General features: G+C 38.9%; 1 protein-coding gene across 1 annotated transcript in view; it reads right to left on the reverse strand.

The window, feature by feature from the left end:
* Positions 1 to 1,299: 1,299 nt before the first annotated feature.
* The window catches only part of TUBGCP3 (tubulin, gamma complex associated protein 3), a gene marked incomplete at both ends in the record, with an annotated part of 44,399 nt that continues 23,626 nt past the window's right edge, over positions 1,300 to 22,072 (reverse strand). Inside the window, 12 exons of the mRNA XM_010287353.1 lie at positions 1,300 to 1,416; positions 2,004 to 2,144; positions 2,531 to 2,662; positions 2,798 to 2,886; positions 5,388 to 5,523; positions 6,826 to 6,894; positions 7,734 to 7,869; positions 9,148 to 9,337; positions 13,929 to 14,037; positions 14,428 to 14,538; positions 16,336 to 16,502; positions 17,529 to 17,661. Coding sequence (XP_010285655.1) covers positions 1,300 to 1,416; positions 2,004 to 2,144; positions 2,531 to 2,662; positions 2,798 to 2,886; positions 5,388 to 5,523; positions 6,826 to 6,894; positions 7,734 to 7,869; positions 9,148 to 9,337; positions 13,929 to 14,037; positions 14,428 to 14,538; positions 16,336 to 16,502; positions 17,529 to 17,661 — 1,530 coding nt within the window. The remainder of the gene's footprint in view (positions 1,417 to 2,003; positions 2,145 to 2,530; positions 2,663 to 2,797; positions 2,887 to 5,387; positions 5,524 to 6,825; positions 6,895 to 7,733; positions 7,870 to 9,147; positions 9,338 to 13,928; positions 14,038 to 14,427; positions 14,539 to 16,335; positions 16,503 to 17,528; positions 17,662 to 22,072) is intronic.

Raw genomic sequence — 22,072 nt, forward strand, 5'->3', positions numbered from 1 at the left:
AGGAATACAGTCCAAACAGGCAGAAGCTACATTGCCAACTTGGAGCAATCCTATAGAGCACACAAACTACAATTCATTTACAGCCGACTGCAATATTTGGACCCAGGAGCAAATCCCTCCCAGATTTGAAGTCCTCACATCAGAGCTCAGGATCTCTACAGCCTTCAACAAAAGCCATCAGTATTGTATAACCTGGGTACCCTATTCCATTTTCATTGAAACTTGCATGTGAACTGCCTACTTTTGACAATGCAGCACTTCATCCAGGGTAGCTATAGCTTGGCAAAGCTATAGGCAATACAGAAACGAATCTGGCGCAAACCACCAGAGAGAATGGCTGGGAAGTGCTCTGCACATGCTGTACAGGTGCTAAGTCACAACTGTAACTGCTATAAAGAACCAATTGTACTCTTACAAGGCAAAATGAATGTATGGGTAACAACTCAGCAAAACCACTTCAACCTCATCCATTTACCTAGGGAAACAATGCATGTTTAATATTTGTCTAAATGTGTATTTATGGACATTAAAATAAGAAAGAAAGACAGAAGAAATATCAACAGCAAGATAGAAGAAAGCAGGCCCTACAGGTTAAGACAAACTCAGTATCAACATCATTAAAAAAATCCTAACTTCAGGCTGCCAAAGGTGATAAATAGTAGAAGTTAAAAGGTATGCTACACAACATCAAGAGTATCTCACATGTCAAAGTCAAGTTGAGGTAGGGTTTTGGTTTTCAGTTGATCTGGGGTCTAATCCTGAAAGGCTGCTGTGGCACATAGTGCTGTGTCCCTCCCTTTTAAGACAAAGCCAGACTAATTCCCATCAAGAAAGTTAGCCTGTGCACATTCCCCCAAACAGCTTACCCACTGCCCATCTCAGTGTCCTTAAAATCAAGTGTTAGGCCCTTAATAAGGACCCTTTCTGCAGATTTAACAGCAATGACTTGCAAAGATGGTGAGAAGAAATGGTGTGCAGAAGGAATTTTATTTTTTTTTTTTTTTTTTCAGATTACACTAGAAGATAACTATTACTTCCACTCCTGGAGGAAGGAGAAGACTTATATGAAGAGACTATTCCTCTTCATCAGGGGAACGTACATGATCACAAAAATGATCTGAGTTACTACTGAGTAACAGTGAATACAGGCTTCTGAGTAGAGAAGCAATAAAATGAAGACCTAGATCCACAAACTGCACACATGAATACAGAAGTTACACCTACTCCATATCTGAAATTGATTTCTACATATCAAAGCTCAGCATCTATATTAAAAAAAAAAAAAAATCTAAGAGGCACCTGGTAAAAGTGAGTGAGTATTCGCAGCTGTGAGCACATTTTAGGTATTGAGTCTTGAAATTCTTTCATCCTCTTGCTCTCTTCTTCATCTTCTGATGCAGTTACACCCCACTTGCCCTACACAGAGACCAAATGAGTTAAGAGGTCAAAGCATCACATGATAAAAGTTGCTAATTGGGCAGCTTTCTGCCCATCTAAACCCCCATGTTTATACAAACCAACTATTGCCATGGAAAGCCAAACATGGAGCCTCTAGTATTGAAACTATCAGTCCCCTGGGTGATTCTACAGCACATGAAAGAAATCTGAGGTTAGCAAAGCAGGCAAGTCTCACACCAGCACTGCATGTCCCACAGATTGACAGTAGGGAGGTAGGCATGGAGCTATGGCATTTTTTGCAAAAGGGTTCAGAATATTAAAGCCTCTTCCATTTCCTTCACCTAAACGAGACCTAAATTTCTCATCCTCCAAAGCCCACTGCAGAATCAATTCACCTAGAGGTTTTGGGCACGACACAAATAAAAAACACCATTCAGCAGTTTTTTTTTAATTCAGTAGCTACTGCTGGTGACTTTTACATTTGTCCCAACTACATTTTTCATTTTTGCTATACCTCTACATGATATCTAAAATCCTCTGTATATGAAAAGACAAGTATATCTGCCTCCATGAATTTTCATGTTCTAGCAATATCCTTACTGTACCTCAAGCCCACGCTGTTTTTTCCTCTCTTCAAATTGCAATCTCAACTGCAGCTCCTCCAAAGCAGCTCTGTACATTGCATCTTGGGCATTCTGGAGCTCAATGATCTGATCAAAAACAGCTCGAAGCTGGTTGAGAAGTACCTGTGAGACAGTTAAGCAACAAAACAATGGAAGAGTTGTATGGCAAAAGAGTTTTAAGTTACTACCACTCTTTAGAAAATGAGTAAATTAAACCTTTTTACACACAGCTGGAGAGACTGTTTTGCAAAGCCCTAAGTCAGCTGTTGCATGATCACACAGCTTCTTAGGACCAAAAGCAACTGGCCCACATTGTAACAAGTTTTATAATTGGCATCTGTCACTGTGTGTGGTGACTATGTGCAGAGCCTACCTAAGGCTACCGAAGGCCTTGTATTGGAGGAAGAAAAATGACTTTTCGCTTTGCTCCTACAACATAAGCAAAGACGGTTCCTAACATATAAGCCGAGACCACAAAGCTATAATTTAATGCAAAGGAGAAGACTTACCCTGGAATCGCTATCCAGCAAGCATCGAGCTATGATTGTGTCTAGAAAAACTTCATGAGCTGCAATGATGTGATCCAAGTCCTGTGCTTGTTGGACCTTGTTCCAGAGTTCATCCCATGAACATTCAAGCACCTGGAGCAACAATTCAGTATTTGGGCTGTTTTCATTTGCTAGATGACAAGCTCTTTGAAATTTAAGACACACAACACATACAGAATATTAAAAGTACTTCATTCTTAAGCAACTAATTGGGTGGATAGAGTATACCTCAAATGTAATGTAATACTGCATTTGATGAATGAAATGGACCATTTCTGATGCCAGAACGTGACACTGATGCAGCACCCCAGAAAGCTCTGTAAAAAATCCAAAGAGATGGCATGTTAAAGACTGCAAGGACAGGCACAGCCATCAAACCAGCTTGGTAATCTTCTTCTACCAAATTGAATATTTCATAGAACAGCCACTAGTCTTGGATGGCAGCAGCAATACCGGCTGGCAACAGATGAGCAAAGAACATTGCACAGTTAACTCCTAGAAAATGTGAGCCAAAGATGGCACTGACTGTGTGCTCAGACAGTGCTGGAAACTTGCTGAGTATCACAGTGAAAAAGACCCTCTCAGTCCCTAGAGACCAAAATACAGTAAATGTCCCATGTGCTCTTTTGGTTGAAAATCTGAGGCCACAGGTTTACAGTTGCTTCTCTTATTACTTAGCTACACTGACACCAAAACAGAGGGTGCTTGTGACAGGGGTAGGGAATTTATGACTCATGTGGTTCAGGCTCAATTCTGTGATCCACCACAGAGATCCATGGGTAAGTCACTAATGGCCTTAGCTGCTCACCTGTAAGAGAAGGTACCTCTGTTGTGGAAGGGTATTATCAAGATCACTATCAAGTGCAAAAATTCTCTGGAACGAAGATACGCAGCCTTGTGGAATCAGGCCGATAGCCAGACAGGTGAAGTAATTTCTAGAAAGCTGCCAAAGCAATTTGCCACTGCAGACAAGCTATGAGACTACTACAAAAGCAATTCTACATTTTTGTATCTTGGGATGTTACAGAACCATACAATGGTCTGAAAGATATTACAAGCTACTCTGTTCTTCATTTCTTATGCCTTTGCAGGAAGACTACCCCTAATACCTTATGATCTTACTTTAAATAGGATCAATGAAAAAAACCTCCAGGGTTGGCTAAACAACAGAAATTCCTCAACATTGATGAGTTGGATACATCTGTGTTTCTTCTTCAAATTACTGATAGGAAAAGTGTGACCTTTGACAGTACTGTTTAGAAGTACTCCTTTAAAGCATTAAAATCCTGGCTCTTAGGACTTTTTGAGAATTGTCAGTAAAGCTATCCTTGAAAGTCAATGCTACCTCTCTGTGGTTGAAAAACAAAAGACCTTGCAGCTACTTTCTCCTATCAGTTACTGTCTTCCATTTGGTGCTCTGTGACTGGAAGGGCAAGGTACTATCTTGGAGAAAGAGAGAGAAAATAAAAGCAAGTCCTAAAACTTCTTCATAAATTAGTGCTGTGATGGACTCTCCATGTATTTCAGAAACAATTCTGCTCACAACTTCCAATGTAGACACGCCAGTAAGCATGGCTCCTTCTGCCAACAATAGCTGTAACAGCTTGGCCAGAATTTTTAATGTCTGAATTACCTAAAACATAACCAAACCTAAAGGCTACAAGCAACTGAGGTTTTACTTACAGAAGATTGCTCCACAGCAAAGCATAAAAGGCCTCCCAAGGAAGGAAGGTGGGGGGGATGGGACTGACAGACGGCCTGGGGGGGGACAGAGGGACGGACACACAAACAAACAAACAAACTTCCTTCTGAGAACAAAAGAACAAACAAAACCCAGCAATGGGAGATGCTCCAGCCTGAAGACCCCCAGAGGATGAGAGTAGAGTCTAGTCTCAAAGGGAACAGAAAGCAAGAATGCAATAGACCCCTGGTTTTGAGTCAAACAAGCACCTATCTGGGACACAGAAATGACAGTAAAATAAATCCTATCTCACAGAAACAGACAGGAAACCTAGTCATCCCATACAGTTCCAGAGATCAGCCTTGTGCACAGGAGCACGCTTTACAACACCTTGTTTCCCAGCGACCTTCCTGAGGACAAGGTGTTCACTCCCACACATCAAACAGTTCCTAATTATAAAAACATAAATATATCTTTGTAAATATTAACTATGCCACAAAAAAGTGTAACCCTCAACAGCTATTTTTTACTGGGAGAAATGTAGCTAGGTAAAAAAGTCAAAATTGAGCCAGTACAGATGCTCACAAATATGATTATATTCTCAGAGAGAAGCGGGATCAAAAATCCCAGTCCATTAAACATGGGCCACTACACTTAAGAGTTTTCCTATTTCTTCTCAAACATTTGTTTCTCTTATCTTTGTCTCTTCTGTTCTTAGCTAAACAAAAACACAGGGAATGAGTGAAGGTAAAACTAGTAAATTCAGAAGCGTGCATGTGTGAGACTTGCTACTTCCAACACAAGAAAGAGGGAGACACAAGGTACAGATAGGAGGGCATCAACAAAGATGAGTAAAAGGGGATCGAAGAGTAACGGTCTCTTTCCAGAGACATGGGATGTTTTTTTTGCTCACTGCTGCAAAAACTAAAGTAAAACAGCAAACACGAAACTTCCATTTACAATACTGTTATTTTATCTTCATCTACCATTAAACAGTCAGTCAAGAAGAGCAACAAAATATAAAACTCATCTGTCCCAATAGACTTTTTTTCTCCCTTCGTAACATACAGTTTAAAATAAGATGCAGGTCATATGAATCCAGTTTGCAAGTATACCATCCATTTGGGAGTCTCTCACCTGGTATACTTTTCAGAAGCTTTGCATTGCACATGTGCCCTTTCCATATATCAGTAAGAATATATTCCATTCGCTTTGCTCTCCAAAGGAAATTAAATACTCTTAGATAGTGGCTCATGCATTCACGTGTAAATACCTACAAAAGAAACAAAATATCAGTAAAAATTTAATAGACATACCACGTGTTCTGAAGGACCAAGAACCTCTTCACAGTCCATCTATTCCAACCCATGCAGTTTATTGGCAAATATTGTGTAAACAAAATCCTGGGAAACTCCAGAGCTTTTGGGAAGATCCTCCCTCAAGGGCTGAGCTAAGTCACCTAACATTCAAGTACAAGTAAGCACGGGGCACTGCTGAGGGCAGAGCTATAGCACCTGCTCTGGTTCAGAGTGTACATCAACAGCACCATTATTTTATTTTTTTGCATTTTAACACTAAAAGGATTGCCACATTGTCAATTTTTCCACATCATATCCTTGAGAAGACTGAAGACAACAGAGTAGAAATGCATTGAAACTCCCATGCTTCTCTACAGAGCCCTCCACATAGGCATCTTTTCTATATTTCAAAAAAAGTTAAATAAAAAGGTTGTTTTGTTTTCTTGTATTTTTTTAAATCCTAAGTACTGCTCTAATGATTTCGCCAGTTCCAATTCATTGCAGACTGAGAAAGTACAACTGTATTTGTTGTCCTACCAACTGTATTTGTTGTCCTACCAACATGCTAATTGAAAAAGCTTGGACCCGTAGGCTACAAGGCAATAATTTCTTGGGAGGTTTTGAGCACTTCCAATCCTATATGGGAGAACGTGTAAGAAGGAGTAAACAAGACAAAGCCTAAGCGTTTCACTCTCTTCAAACCACATATGCACATGAAATTTCCTTCTGCTGGTCAGACTCACATTTTGATGTCCTATTTAAAAAAAAAATGTTCTTTACAAGTTCTTTATAGAGCCTAAATGCAGTCTGATCAATAGTGCAGCTATTTTCTCAGTAGCTCTAATGAACACTACCTATCAAATTTCATTTAGATAGTACAAATAGGTTCTTCTTAAATACATTCTTCAGTTCCTTGCAAATTGTCCCAAATTAGCAGCTACAGCCTAGCAATAATGGAAGAAGAGGAGCACTCTATTTATTAAGTACTTGCTAAAATCTCTGCTGGAACAAATGAATTACTGATTTTTACTAATGACTGTTTTAAATGTAGCTTTTTAGCACTCACAGTTAATTTATAAGAATTGAGATTTTGGCTCCACTGTTTATACAGTGGCTGCATCCTAGATTAAAAAAAAAAAAAAAAAAACCAAACCAAAACCCCAAGTGTCTCTGATCTTACACTCTGGGATAAAAAAGGTTATTTCAATTAAAAAAATAATTTAGCAATTCAATTCAGTATCAGTGACATATTCACATCCAGCAGTATATGACATTACCGTTGCTATTGGCCCATCAACATGATAGTCCAAGCTGAAGACATCCCATCCAGTGTCCCCAGGAGATACCTGTGTTAGAAAGATACGGTACTTTCAGTGTATAATCAGGGCATACTAGTGCTGAAGAGCAATTCTTGCTTACTCTTCCAGTCTCCACAGCCTATGAAAAAACAAACATCCACATCTATACAGGATACAGGGGTTCCTTGTCGAAAATAGTAGATTAAGCAAAAATGTACCAAAGTTTGACACAAGGATGGGCTTCATCTCACCCAGATGTTGATGTTTGTAATGTCAATATTTTTCCATTGGAGCTAGTAAAGGATATGAAGGGAAGGCAAAACTTCTTAGGCAGGACTCAGCCTAAGGTATAGACTTATTTCAGATGCTACAGTACATCAGTTAGCTCCCACACCTCTGGGACTGGAGCTTTCTCATTAACTCAAGTTTCATACCGGAGGTCTCCTTCATGAAACATATTTTCATTGCTTCACTCTTTGTAACTACTGGCAATAAGAGAACACCCCACCCTCCCAGATTCTTGCAAGAGCAACAGCAGTAGGAGCTCTTTGCAGAATCCCAAATCAGGGCCACCAGCATCAATTACTGTTAGACCCTAAATACTCAGCTTTGTATCATCAATAAAACGGCTGTAAACGCACAGCTTGAAATACAAATAGACAATAGGCAGGAAATGGGAAAAGACAACTTACTAAGTGAGGTATATATAATTCAAAGTAGACGTCAATAGGAAGGAGTGAAAGAGTGAGTATTTACTATGTACACATACGAAAGTTTTATTTCATATAGATGTCTGCATGTATACACACACACACACACACACACACATACACACACACACACAAAAAAAGTATGTTTCAGGTCAGAGTCACCATGATGCAACAGACCTCCAGAAGTCGAACATCCAATCGTTTGAGAATCTCAGGATTATCAAACTGGGCATTAGTTGCCCTCACCGCTGTTTCAAGGATTCCAGTTAGATTATGCTGATATAAGGTTGTAGCTGGTCGTGCAAGCTCTGGCCTGGTGGTTATGAAACAAACAGGTATGGCATATTACTAAGATATTCTGCAGCAATTTGGGAGTAACTGTAGCACACAGTGAAACACTTTAACAGACTTTCAAAACCTCTTGTATTACTCTTTCAGCCTTAACCACGAAGAAAATCTATGAGCAAAATATTTGAACAGAATACGTCTATTCATATGCAGCTATACACCTGAACATCAGCATGAGGAGCAACTTTATCCTCATTTAATGCCAGTGATTTGAAATTACCAGGATTGCTAGCATAACTATTCCGTAATTTGAGTTGCATTCATATCTAAAATGAGGCAGATTACATCATTAACAAATGAAACCAATAATTTCATTCCAGTTTTGAGAGACTTACTGATAGGGCTTAGAAGCACTGGCAGAAGCACACAAACCCACCCCCTCTACGTAACTTAAACTTTCCGAAGAGTTGCAACATGCAAGTAACAGGCACTTTGCACTACTCCTCCCCTCCATGACCAGTCCTGGGAAGCCCCTTACTACTTCTGCCTCAAATGTAATACCAACTCCACAAACCAACCTTATTCTACTTCACGCTTTTTTAGTGAAAATTAGTGTGGTCACATACAAATCATCACCAGACAACGTTGATTTTGATTTACAAACAAGTTAATGGAAGCTCTATTACAAAGCCTGCCTTCTAGACCAAAGGAAAGCTTTGTAAAGGACATTTTTGGTCAACTAAGTTTCATCAGTAGCACCAGCAAGTAAAAGCAGTGAGCTTGCAAATACACTTCAAGAACTGAAACTGATGCTTGTGGGTGCACCCAAGGGCTTAAAACAGAGGCTGGTGAGGCATCAATTAAATTTTGGAACAAGCATTGAGGGGTTTTGACACAATGTTTTGGGCCAAACACCTCCAAAATATAGAAGTCTAATATTCACAGCAATGCTAACTAGTTGCATCAAGAGCAACAAAATTTTTCTGCTTAAACTTGCTGACAGGAGCAAGAGAAGTGCTAACATCCTCGAGGCTGTCACAGAATCAGCTGCCAAGGTATCTACATTAGTGCAACATTTCAAGACATTATGAAATGGTATTGTACACACTTCCTACCAAAAAGGAAGAACAGTTTAAGTGTCACATTCAAAGAAATTAAACCCAAAACAGAATTTAAAAGTTGTTCAATTAAACCTCTGAATAAGATAAAGGGTCTTCTTCCAAACATGAAACAGTTTCTGTGCTGATCATGCACATTTGCAAGCATTAGAAATTCAATATAATTACCCTTCCTACTCTCTTACTTGAGTAAGTCCATTAAATGCCTGATAAAGTCTCCTTGACCAAGTAGTAAGTAGCGCCTCATGGCCTGCATGTGTTCCAGTAAATTGTACTTCTTATTGAGAACATCCAGCAGGTATTTGCTGGTCTCAAAATAAGCTGCATCAATTTTCTCTTGAAATGCATTTTCCAAATCTGTGAACAAATCAGCAGCTAAAAAAAAAAAAGAAGAAAAAAGTTTAATTTAAATTCATATTTTTCCAAAACTGAGGCAAACAAGCTTTGGAATTGAAACATACAATCAGAGAAATTGCTATTTATTCTGATCCACTATATCTTACATTTGGCATAGCCAAAGTGAAAGCAAGTATAAAGCTGCCCATACTTTAACATTATTACTTTTAATGTGTGCCCAGCTTGTACTTTCCAAAAAGAGCTGACATTATTTCATCAGTTTTACAAAGAAAGTGATTTTTTTTAGCTTGCTGAAATACTACAACTTTGAAGGAGATCTAAAAGTTCAGAGTTAGGGAAAAGCTTTGCTGCAGCGGGATCTAAATCAGCAGTCACTTCTGCGGGGGAAGAAATCGAAGAATCAGTCAGAACATTCAACAGAAAAGAGTTCCCACGTGCAAGTCAAAATGAGAGGTGGAAATACGCTTGCACTATCTGGGGGACAGCCAGCAGCCTTATGTTTTCTTCTCCACCATTAATGCACGATGGCAACTTGGGGTCAGAAAGTAGGGCACCGCCCTTTAGTAAGAAGTGTATTTCACTCTTTTCTGCAACTACAAGGTTATTAAGAAAGGGACTGCAATAAGGCTGTTGAGATAGCAAGAAGTGTGCCTCTTCAGGCAACAGGGAACAAAATTCCAAATACTGGACTGCCAACTATTGTAAGATTCAGACCTTCCTCAGCATTAAAGGATATACTCCCACTTTCAACAATTTTTAATTACACAACTATTGCTCTAAAGGTAAAAAAAATTAAGATCTAGGTACCAAATTTAGCAAGACAGTGCACTGCCTGCTCCAGAATTAGGTTCAACCTGTACTGCAGACAGGAAAAATTGAAATCAAGTTTCATGTTGTTCTGATGAGATTCATCTTCAATTACTAAAATGCTTTTAAACTGAAGAAATAAACAGTAGTTCTAATAAAGAAGTCACTCGTTAATGAGGGAAACTTCACAATGTCTGGTTCAATGTCATTCCCTGAGGTTTCCAAACTCTCATTCAGTAACCTGTGAAGTTCTCCATAAGACACAAAAAGTGCAAGCAATACATTGCTGTGCTCAAAATCCCTACACTAGGAGAATACTACTTAGTCAAGTAACACACATCCAGCTTAGGAGATGTGAGAATGAATACAGGCAATAGTAATAAATCCTCAAAGTGCCCTCTCCAGTCACTGACAGCAAACCAGGGGAGACAGCTCACCCACGTCTCTGCTCACTCTGGCCAAAGCAGAGATCTGGTGTGGTCTGATAAGGCCATTCTTGCATTGTTCAGGTAAGGAAGCACGCAGCAGCGTTCCCACTGCTGGGAAAAAGGGAAAAACACCAGTTCGTGCAAATGCATTTGTCTCACTGGTACAGGGCAACAGGGCAGTGAGAACGTCCAGCCAATTCTGACTTTCATCTAGTCTTTCCCCACTGGCAGACCCTGACCTCTTAAGCGCTGTCTTCAAAAGATGGGTTCAAATTTGGCTGCTTGCATGCATAGTGGTACCAGCCATCTGATCTGCCACATGGCTTCATTGCTGGCTTTAGACAAAGAAGGAAGAACTTCCAGAAGGGGGGAAAAAAGCTGAAAGAGGAGTTTCACCGACAGAACACAGTAGGTTACAACATCTCAGTGATGTGTTCCTGCAAGTGTCTTTACACAAGATGCTACAAGCCTGACAGGCAAAGCAAAAGAGGGAACAAGCCAACCTAAAAAGAGTTACGAGCTAAACCTCCAGCTACTGGACACAGAGGTTGGGCCTAGGACTGGCTCAAGGCATAGGCAAAGCCAGCAGGCAGCAGGCAATTGCCTAGTTTGCCTATGGCAAGCCTACCAAGTCACACATGCTGGTCCTGCTTCCACTCAAGTAGGGGTGAGCATATGTAAGGCAGTACCTATGGCTGAGGACCCGTCTCAACTTCTTGTTATTCCAAGCAGAAAAAAAACCCTTTCTCTCTCCTTCACCTCCACTGCCCCTTGCTTTGAGGGAAGTGACCTGGCCACAGCCCTTCATCTCTGAGGCTGGAAAATTCAAGTTTACATGTGTAGCTGTAAAGTGCCATTTCTGCATACATGCACAACAGCATAGGCAATGCACCATCCCTGTTTGACATGCAAAACTATTAAAAAGGTTGCTTACATCAACAAACAAGAGGCCTAGGCACAAGCTTTTAAAGCTGTGCAAAATTATCTCAGGACACTTTCAAAAGCCAGAAATGGGTCAAGAAAGAATCAGGCAAACAGCACTGACAGACAGGTTCATGAGTTGCTACTGAACGTAGTGATCTCATGTCATTCCTGGTTCAGAAGTTCACAAACTGTGGACAGCTGGAGACTGGAGCTGGGATCACTTTATCTGCCTTTTTTACTGTCCTTCTCCAAGTGCCTGCTACAATCCCCTGTCAGGCAAGATGACCAACTTCCACACTGTTCTTCATCTCTGACTTCCTGTTTTAATACATGTTCAGACAGTTTTTCACATCATGATTACTTCAGCATCAAAAGGCAGCTGGGGAAACATGAGAGTTAAGGTTCCAGAGCAAATTAAAGAAATAAAAAAAATACAATCAAACCCTTGAAACATTCAGGTTTAAAATGAGAAAAAGCATTCAGAATTCAGGCTGGCATCCTAGCTTTCCATCGTCTTATTATAAGTAATTCTCTGAAGGTACTCTCAGGATATTGTCAGATAGCATGAACAAGGAGGACAGGATGCATTTCCAACATTGCTGACAGAATGTTCTTTCTGGATTGAATGGCTAAAATGCCCTAAATACAAATGCAGTTTAGTGCAGAATTAAGGCAGTGCAATACTATGAGGTATTTAGGCTACAGACCACAAGCTCAGTACGCCTTCAGCACACTGCAGATGTAGTGGATAACATCCATTTCTAAATCCATGCTTCTGTCTGAAACGGGTATTCTCAGCACTTCAGATAATGTACTTGCTTTGAAGCTCTCATCCCATACATAATAGGGAACCTGTATTTATGCAGATCTTCCATTCAATCAAGGAAAGAGAAACAAGTGCAAATAAAAAAAAAAAAAACATTGGAAAAGCATGGCCATAAACACTGTGTAAAGTGGTGAAAGTAGTGTAGCCAAAGAACGTTTTTGCCTTTTTCAGGAGTAGCTGGCAAGGTGATAGTTCAAATGCATTTACAGCCCTTACTCACTTAATCCTGACCCTTCTCTGCACTTTAAGCACATCTTTGACTAGGTAAGAACTACGTATAGTAAAAAAAACCCCACATTATTAGATGAAACATTCTTGCAGATTTGAATGGGATTTTACTATTAGAACATCTTTCATAAAGGTACTCATGTTAGAAGTCCATGCTGTGAAGAGTTAATATAAAAACTAATCCAAGGTTAATCTGGAGGGGAAGGGGAAAAAAAAATACAATCCCACAAAATCAAGCTTCAAAGTTATGTATAATAAAGTCATATTTGAGTACAGGAATAACAGAAAAGATATTGTACAAGATATCAAAAAAGTGCAAAGAAATATGTTCTTAGAAAACTAAGTAAAGAACTTGACAGAAAAATAAATGTTTAGATTATTCTTCTCTTGGCTGGATATACTAGTAGGACATCATTATACTTCTAGAAACTATGTACAAAATAGCATCAGAGAAATTATCCCAGTGATCTACATCTTAACAATCAGACTCTTTCTGGTATATTAAATGAGTTGTAAAAAGAAGTTATAGGAGTAAAACATCACCTTCACCAGAAGAAAGCAAGTTGTCCTTTCTCCCAGATGTAGCAGCATCCTATGCACTCCCTTACCTTCTTTGCTTTACTATTTACATATAAGGTTTCCTTGTTTTAGATGTTTATTATTTGCTATCTTTCATCATAACAATGTTAACTTCATTGCAAAAAATATGCCACCGAAGAATAACTGCAAATGGTATTTAAGTTCTCATTCATTAAAACTGAAATGTCTTCTAAACAGAAAGAAATAATCTGAAGGAATTCTGACAGTTAAGTTTTGGATTAACATTCAACAGCTTGTAACTCCAATTTTAAGTAATCTGTAAAGAGAATTTTACTAAACCTTCCACATACTCCATTTTCTTCAGACATATAGTGGTAGAAAGGCTTCTTCTGTCCTGCCTGTTTTTATTGCTCATTCTCTTATTTGCAACTAATGGATTATTTATTATTTTTTAATCACAGAATTTATGGAATCGTATGATGAAGTATATTTGATGAGAAGTCAGAAGTACTAAATTCTTACTGCAGCACTCAAGAATATCCCTGCCCCCACCCTAGCCTTCTCAACAAAAGTCAGCTGAAGGCAGACTGGTTTCTGAATGGTTTCATTCAGAAATCCAATACATTAACAACCATCCAGCAAACCTATCAAATTAAGAAAAAAAAAAATTACACATATGAATCTTCATACATCTTTTGTAAAATGCAAGTATCTATTAATAAATCTATATTTTAGCACAGATGAGACTTTGGTACTCGCTTCCACCCCACTATCCAAAATGTCAGTTTACAGCCTAAACCACATATTGTAGAGAGCTCAGCTCAAAGGGAAGAGCTGACTAACACTGATACTCTACCATCTTTTGAAGACTCTGCAGATTTTGCCACAGCAATCATCTTTGTGGATGGAGTTTGATCATGACAAACTTGATGCAAGAAGTTTATGGATTTTCCTATTAGGAGGACCTGAACAAAAAAGGATATATACATTTTTTTAAGTGATTTGCATATAAGAAATAAAACAATCCACCAGACAAAAAAGCCACTCACAGCCACCAGGACAAGAGGGTAATTTATCATCTTTCTGTGCGCTTAGCTTCACAATCCCAACCACAGCAATCCAGAACTTCAATGCTAACACAAAAAGGTTTTAAACACAAAGTTCTTTTCCCACCTTGAGATCTCCTTACACAAAGTTTATCAGTTACAGAATGGAAATGAGAAACAGTATCATAGTCTTCCTCAGCAAACAATTCTAAAAATTTTAAGACTATTATTTGTTCTTAAATTTGATCTCTGTTTTCTAAATGGCAATCTAAACAGCAGCATAGGTCAGACAAATCAGCGAATTCATACCTTTTTTGATTGCTCCATTGTAATAAAAGAAGGGATCATTGATTTCCTCAAAGTGTATTTGTCATGCCACAACCGATCAGTTTTAACTGTAGGATCTGAAGCTACAAAAAACTGTAGATTGAAATAAATATTAAAAACAAAAGATGAATGTAAACTCTCTCCCCTAGTGTTCATTTCTCCATTCACAAAATTGTAAAAATATTCTGAGTTGTTCTTTTAACTAAGAAAAAAAATACATTTTTTTTCATAGCTAACATGCAGAGTTGTACTGGCAACTCATATTTACATTGTATGTTGACCAATACGAACTCTGAAGAAAAAAGTTCAAGAACAGCTCACATAATTTAATCTCTGTATGTTACAAAACCTTGACTACCCTCAGGGTAGAGTGTACTAACTTTAAAACATTCACTATGAAATACAGAAGCGTATAGCATTTTCCAGCAATTGGTTATTATAATTATAGTTATTTCCACCAGTTAGGGTAGGAGGTGAAGTTAACAATGTAAGTATAATATGCTTTTATTTCGCTGGTTCTATATTTACTCAAGCCCCTTTGGATTTCCTCCTATTTTAACAGATGCAGAACTGCAGAAAAAAACCCACAAAAAACAAACCCAAGAAATCCTGCAACTGAACTGGTGATCAAATGCTAAGGTCTCTCAACTCCAAGCAAGAGAACACTTTCATTTGTAAGAAACTAAAACTAAATGATTAGTTTTGTTAAAATGACTTGTGGATGGATAGTGTTCTCATCCTGTCAAACAAGATATCCATTTTTTGGACAAGAACTTTTTTCACTGCCTCCAAATACCATTTCCACCAAGAATGGCCAATTGTCTTTGTTCAAAAACTGTGTCTATGGTATGAAAATTGTAGCTTTCAGTATACCACATCCCACAGTGATTTTCAGTATTAAGAACACTCTTACAGTGCAGATGTAAATTTTTAAACAAAGAGTTGAAAACTAATGAATGGTATAAAAACCCAAAAAGACAACACCTCACGTGTCTGAGGAGTAGCTGGAAAAAAAAGTAAAGTCTATTTTACACTTCTAGCCATAAAGATTCATAGACATTTCATACAAGTCTCTTAATGTTGACCTTAAAGATCAGCTGTGGGTGGTACTCGTATTTATTTTAATTTTGACCCAGATGGACAGTTTCAGAAATCAGCATATTTCACACTCAAGTATAGTTACTCAGATGTATCTCAGAAGTGCTCAATTAATTTTTAAAAATTATTCTTTGGCTTCTTAGAACAAAAAAAAGTCACTTTAACAAGACTGTACTGATTGGAGACAGGAAAAAGAGTTGGGAGAGCTTAAAAAGGCATTAAAACATTTCTAAGAAAAGGAACAGTTACTAAAACTTGCTGTTACAGAAGTCAGAACAAATAACTCTATCAGAGTTTCTAGAGGAACTCTGGAACCATAAACCTCTTCTACCCAATTTGACAAACCAAAGTTATTTATAAAGCTGAGGATAACCGTAGGTAGTCAGAGTAGGATATTCTGAACTTCAGAATGCAAGCCTTGTATTTCGAATAAACTGTTACAAAGAACTCTGCTACATTACTATTGTTCCCCCAAGCAAGAAAAGACAGAGATGATTTTGTCTCTCTTCAGAAGCAAGCACTTATTGTTAGACCACCAGTCTGCCTCTACTGAACAGACTCAGGATATGATTCATTGAAGACAATGTACTGCATCGTTACAACTGCCAGACATCACACTGACTGAATCCATAAAGAGAATCACATTTCATGTTGTTATTGTATATATTACTTACTCGTATGTTATACATTTCCATTACAGTCTACTTTTCAAATTCTCCTCTAAGCTTCCCACAGATTATACTCCCACAAAGCAAACAGAGATAAAAATATTTATTGTATCACATACATTACCTCATGGTATGTATCCTCCAGTTCTCCATCATAAATCCAGCGATAAAGGAAATTCAGTACAGGATGGGAAACTAGGCCAAGAATGTGCTGAACCAGAGATCTCATGTAGGGATCTCCTGTTTTAGTATAGGCATGAACTGCTGAGGCTAGCTCACCACCTTTTCTCCCTGTAAGATCATAGGGAAGAGGAAAAGAAATGTATGAACGAAAAATACATACAACACACTTAAATTCAGCAGCCATTGATTTTAGCTAGTCCCATGTGACTCAGAGCTTGCTGAACAGCAATTCTAAAATGTAGCAGGAGTACATTTTTTAATGTTGACAGGGAATTCTTAGGTTTTAGGGCATGAATCATTAATCTCACTGAAGCATTTAAGCACAGTGCTCTGACACCATATTCTGTCTACTTTATGGTAGCTTGGAAGAATGCAAATTTCAAGGTATCAGATCACACACAAAGGCTGACTTTATGCTTCTTTTCTTCACCACCGCCTCCACCAGAATAGCATTAAAGCAGCCTTAGTAGGTTTTCCTTCTCTCCTGTACTTGACTCTCTCTCAGATGTTCTGTGTGCATACATACACACAAACACATCTTTCCTGCTTCTTGGTTATAGTTCCCCCCACAGGTCCTTTAGGCAATAAGTCCTGTCTTCTTGCAAGTGAAAGGTAAGAGGCTGTCAAAAGAAAAAATAAGAAAAGAAAAAAAAAAATCTAGTATTTGTTTATCCGTTATGCTGCACAGCTTAAAGGTTCCTTGCCAGACAAGTTGCAAATGATTCCTATATGCCAACATATACAGAGGAATGGCACGATGCTCATACTAAATGGAGAGACGAAGCTAACCATTTCATAATGTATTAGTGAGTTTTGTTTCACAGTGTAACATTCTCTGAAAGATGACTCAAACTGAATAATCGAAAACAGCACAAGAAGTGTGTGCTTAAAATTTGAAGGATTTCTCAAGCATGTTCTAGCTTTTAGAAAAGGAAAAAAGTGTAAGTGTATGACAACAGCACTATAATTCAACCGATTTTTGCTTAAACTAAAAGAGGGAGAATCCTCTGGATTAGCTACTTAAAATTTTATTTAAAAATGTAACAGTAATATTATTGATAACCACCTTTTGCATGCACAATGACTCAAAGTTACATAACTCCCCCATAAACATTAAATTCATGTTAAACATACCTTGACAGTGATCAACAAGTGCTGCAAGGGTCTTTAACCTTATTTTAGGATCATATGTCCAGACTAGAAGACGGCGAAGTGTTAAACTGCTTTCAAGTCCCAAATTCACGCCCTGATCATCTTCCAGTTGCAACTGATGAAATTAGAAACAGACATACATATCAAGGAACAAAACTGGCAAAACTGAAGCAGAACTGATGTTTCATAGTTTTTGTTCTGAAGTTAGATTTTTATTAATACACTTGAAATACCCAGTATTATATGTTCTGTCATCCAATCATTGGGCCAAAATCCGAGAGCCACACAGGTGGAAATAGAGAATCAAGCGCAGGTGAAAGGAGAAAGACAAGTAGAAGTGTAACAGGGCAGACAGAGCACAAATACCAAGAAAGATGAAGAAAGCAAGGTGACAGATAGTCACAAAAGGAGAGAAGAGATCCTGAAAGAGCAAATACTGGCCAAAGAGATGTTCAGAAAAGAGTAAAGAAAAACATCTAAAGAAAGGGTGTAGGAGGTAAAATTTATATTTTAGCTTATTTTAGTTCAACCTGGGACAAATTCTTGTCAATGTCTTCCTCCAGAAGCCAACAGAACTTAAGTTAGGTATACAGCAAGATTAAGGAATCACCATCATTGAAAAAACTATTAAAAGCTACAATAAGAAAAAACTATAACAATGTGACTACTATGTATCTTCCAACACCATGGAAAATGAAAACCAAATATTTGCATCCGACATGCAAATGCACAGCTCATACAAGTACAGATGGGGTAAGCAGGACAAGAACAGAACCTAAGAATACAGAAGCAAGTTCCCAGAGCAGTCCAAGCAGATAAACTCTTACAAAAGATGCTCCATTTCTTCCTGTATGCCACAACCAATGCACTCTGTGCTTCCACATCTACCATATTTCTTTGCCAAATACAATGCATCAGTTAAACTTAAGACTAGTGTCATCCACATGAAATTCAGCCTTAAAGCCATTTAAGGTCATTAGCTTCTGGATGCCTCTGGGTCCGTGTTTTTTTGTTGTTGCTTTGTTTTTAAAGTCATCTTGGAAAAAGATGGAAATTGGCAATGATAAGAGAGATATAAGAGCAAGAACTGCCCTTTGCCTTTAGGGAAGAGATGATACACTTACATCTTCATCATGGAAGTGCATTTTTAAAGGGGCTGACAACGTCAAAACAGTCTGCAATGAAAAGACCTGAAAAGCTTATGGAATAAGACATATACAAAGTTATAGAGAGAAAGACAGTACAGAACCCTTTGAGATTTTCCTGTTATGTACTACTATACCTGAACTGCTAACTGGAACTGCAGCTAACAACTCCTAAGCTGGCAGCCTGTATGATCTCCCGAATACAAGAATGCAGCATGCACTTAATTCCAAGACACAATTTTCTACATGTTTTCAAGCAACTGAAATGTACAGTTTTATAAAGAAAGTGTCTTTCTAAAAAGCAGATTTTTTCCCCACCACTTTTTAAAATAAGATTGACAAGTCACCAAGCTCACCTCTCTGGGATAATCTGGTACAAGTCTTGAGAATGCTGACTTACTTCTTAAAAATTTTTGCTCCATCAATGATGAACATAAGAAATACCATCCTCTGTCAGAACCCTGGCTAGATGAACTACTGCTCTATCTCCAATAATGGCAAAAAGAAGTGTTGTACAAGAAGAGCATGCAAAGCTGACCCTGCTCCGCAGTCCATCCCACTTAGGCTCCTTGCATCATTCAGGACATCAGAGGATGAATCCTTGCTCAGTCCTTCTAATAGCAGTTTAGAGATCTGCCTTCCACAAATTTGTTTAATCCCTTTTTCAACCTGTTGGTACTGCCTTTGGCCATGACATCTTAGGGAATTTTGCAAGTTGGCTACTCTTCTCTGTTTTATACCAACCTCCTGCTAAATTCACAGAGTGCCTCCTTTCCTCTCATTGCCATTCACCAAATGCCCCAACTTTGTGTTTCGCTTATCCTTCGTTAGTTTGGAATTCTCAGCCACAGCCCCCCATGCCTTTTACTCTTCAGCCTCAGGAAACTCAGCCCATCTCCCCTCTCCCCACACAGCAATTGCCCCATGCTCCTGAGGATTTTAGCTGACTTTCTCCCTTAGTCTCTACCGATGTCTGAGAGGCTGCCATCAGGATTGTACACAGTGCTCCAGTGTCACACTGACACTTGCTGCCTTGTTCTCAGAGCCCATCTCCCTGGCACTCAAATGCACACGAAGACCAGCAGTGCAGACAACCACCTGCGAGGATACCAAAGCTTTTCCCAAATTGGCCCTACTGATGCCAAGTTTGGCGTTGAGGAAGCATGCATTAGATTAGCTTTCCTCCAGATAAAAAACCTTGTACTTCCCACACTGGGGGTTCCGAGCACCTATTTGATGACACACTCCGTTACATGCTGCTCCTTGCCATGGACAGAGCATCCAGAGTACCAATGTTAGCAAGTTTTCGTTGGCAGATTGGGAGATTTCACTCTGCCTTATCTTCTTATCAACATCAACTAAAATCAGTACCAGCACCAATCTTTGGTGCACACTACTGACCCTCCTCCATCCTGCAATGTGACCTTGTGCATCCCAGCCTTCAAGTCACAAGAGAATCTCTCCTCCACTGTTGGGTCTCCTTCCTTTCACAGCCTTTGGGAATGAATCTTGCCATGGGCTTCTTGAAAATCCTCTGGGAACCCCTTCAGTCAGGTGCTGAGGAATATCCCTAGAAACTCCAGTCTGCTAGCACAACTTTACATTACAGACACTGTATTGACTGTTCCTTACCAGAATGCATTTAATCGATGTGCTCAATACACTCATGAACTCTTAACACTGGAGATAAATCTGGCAAGGAACATGAAGAGCAACAAGAAAAGCAGTAAAAGGAAGACTGGAAAAAAATGTGGGTCCAACTACTGAATGGTGCTGGGAAAGTGGTGACAAGATAAATGGAAAAGGCTGAGGTACTCAATGCCTTCTATGCCTTGTTTTTGTGGTAAGATTTGCCATTGGGAATACCAGATGTCACCTGAGATCAGAGGGGAAGTCTGGAACACGGGAGACCTACTCAGAGTGGAGAAGGATCAGGTTAGGAAACATTAAACAAACTGGATAAACCTAAGTCTATGAGACCTGATAGCATGCACCCACGAGTGCTGAGGGAGCTGGCCAATGTCACTGCAAGGCCAGTCTCAATTATCTTTGCAACATCACAGCAATCAGAGGAGGTTCATGATGACCAGGACAAAGGAAATGTCACTCCTCTCTTCAAGGAGGAGCATTTGCCAAACCACACACCAGAGAGACTCACCTCATTCCCTGGGATGTTGACAGAGCAACTAATCCTGGAAACCATTTCCAAATATTTAGAAGAGAGGGACAAAAAGCTTTTCTCAGGAAGAAAAGCTCAGAGAAAGGAGGAGGGAAAAGGCAACATTTGTGGTGATAGAGTCTGTCTTCCCAAGCAAGAGTTAAATGGCTGAGGCTCTGCTTGCCAGGAAGTGGCTGGACATCTGCCTGCTGATGGGAAGTAGTGAATGAATTCCTGACTTTGCTTTGATTGCACACACAGCTTTTGCTTTCCTTATTAAACTGTCACTAACTTGATTGACTTGTCTTTTTGCCTTCCTTGTATTTTCTCCCCATTCCCCAAGAGACAGGGGTGAGCGAGAGGCTGGGTGGGTGTTTGGCTGCTGGCCAGGGTCAATCTGCCACAAAGGCACATGCAGTTTGAAAATAAGATGCCAGGACCTTCCTTTCGTTTTCCTCTTACATGCTTCCCCTCCCACCAGACTCATCTCTTCTTTTGAAAGGTTTAGTGGAGCAGGAAAGGTAGAGGAAGCTGCATTTCAAAGAAGTCATAAATATTTTCATGGTCAAGAAGTTTTAGGAATTAGAATAAATCAAATCCTAAGCAAACGTATTTTGTACAGAGCAGGAAATAATTACAAAAAGAATAACCAGATGGTGGTCAGGAAAAACAAACAAAAAGTATGTATGACAGGCATTCCAAAAGTCAGGAATGTTAAAGAACTGCAAGTGAGTCAAAAGGAATAGATGCTTTGAAAATGTTTACAGACGCCTATGATTTAAACTACAGATTTTTTTGAATCAGCATTTTAAATGGCATTTTGATTTAACTTAGGTCAATTCTCAGAATAATTTTTTCGAAATTATAAATATTGAAGTCCTTGAAAGTCCTATATGAAAAAAAGTAAACAGAAGAAAAAAAAAAATCTAATTTTTATTTTAGAGCTAGCATCTAGGTGCACATAGTTATAAATAGTTATTATCAGCACTGAGTTGGTCTATACATCACAGAAAAATAATAAAATACTGAAATACCTTACTCAATACAATGGAAGGGACAAGGAAAATGCACAAACTGCCCCATACAGAACAAAACATTGGAACTGTTGTTACTAGCTGCTGAACCATGCATTGCTTGAAATACAGAAAGATGTTTTTTCTCCCTTCAAAGATGTGTCATACTGTTTGGGATTTGAATGATAAAGATATCACGCAAGATGAAAC

The sequence above is a fragment of the Phaethon lepturus genome, unplaced genomic scaffold (genome assembly GCF_000687285.1).
Source record: "Phaethon lepturus isolate BGI_N335 unplaced genomic scaffold, ASM68728v1 scaffold19225, whole genome shotgun sequence".
Lineage (NCBI taxonomy): Eukaryota > Metazoa > Chordata > Aves > Phaethontiformes > Phaethontidae > Phaethon > Phaethon lepturus.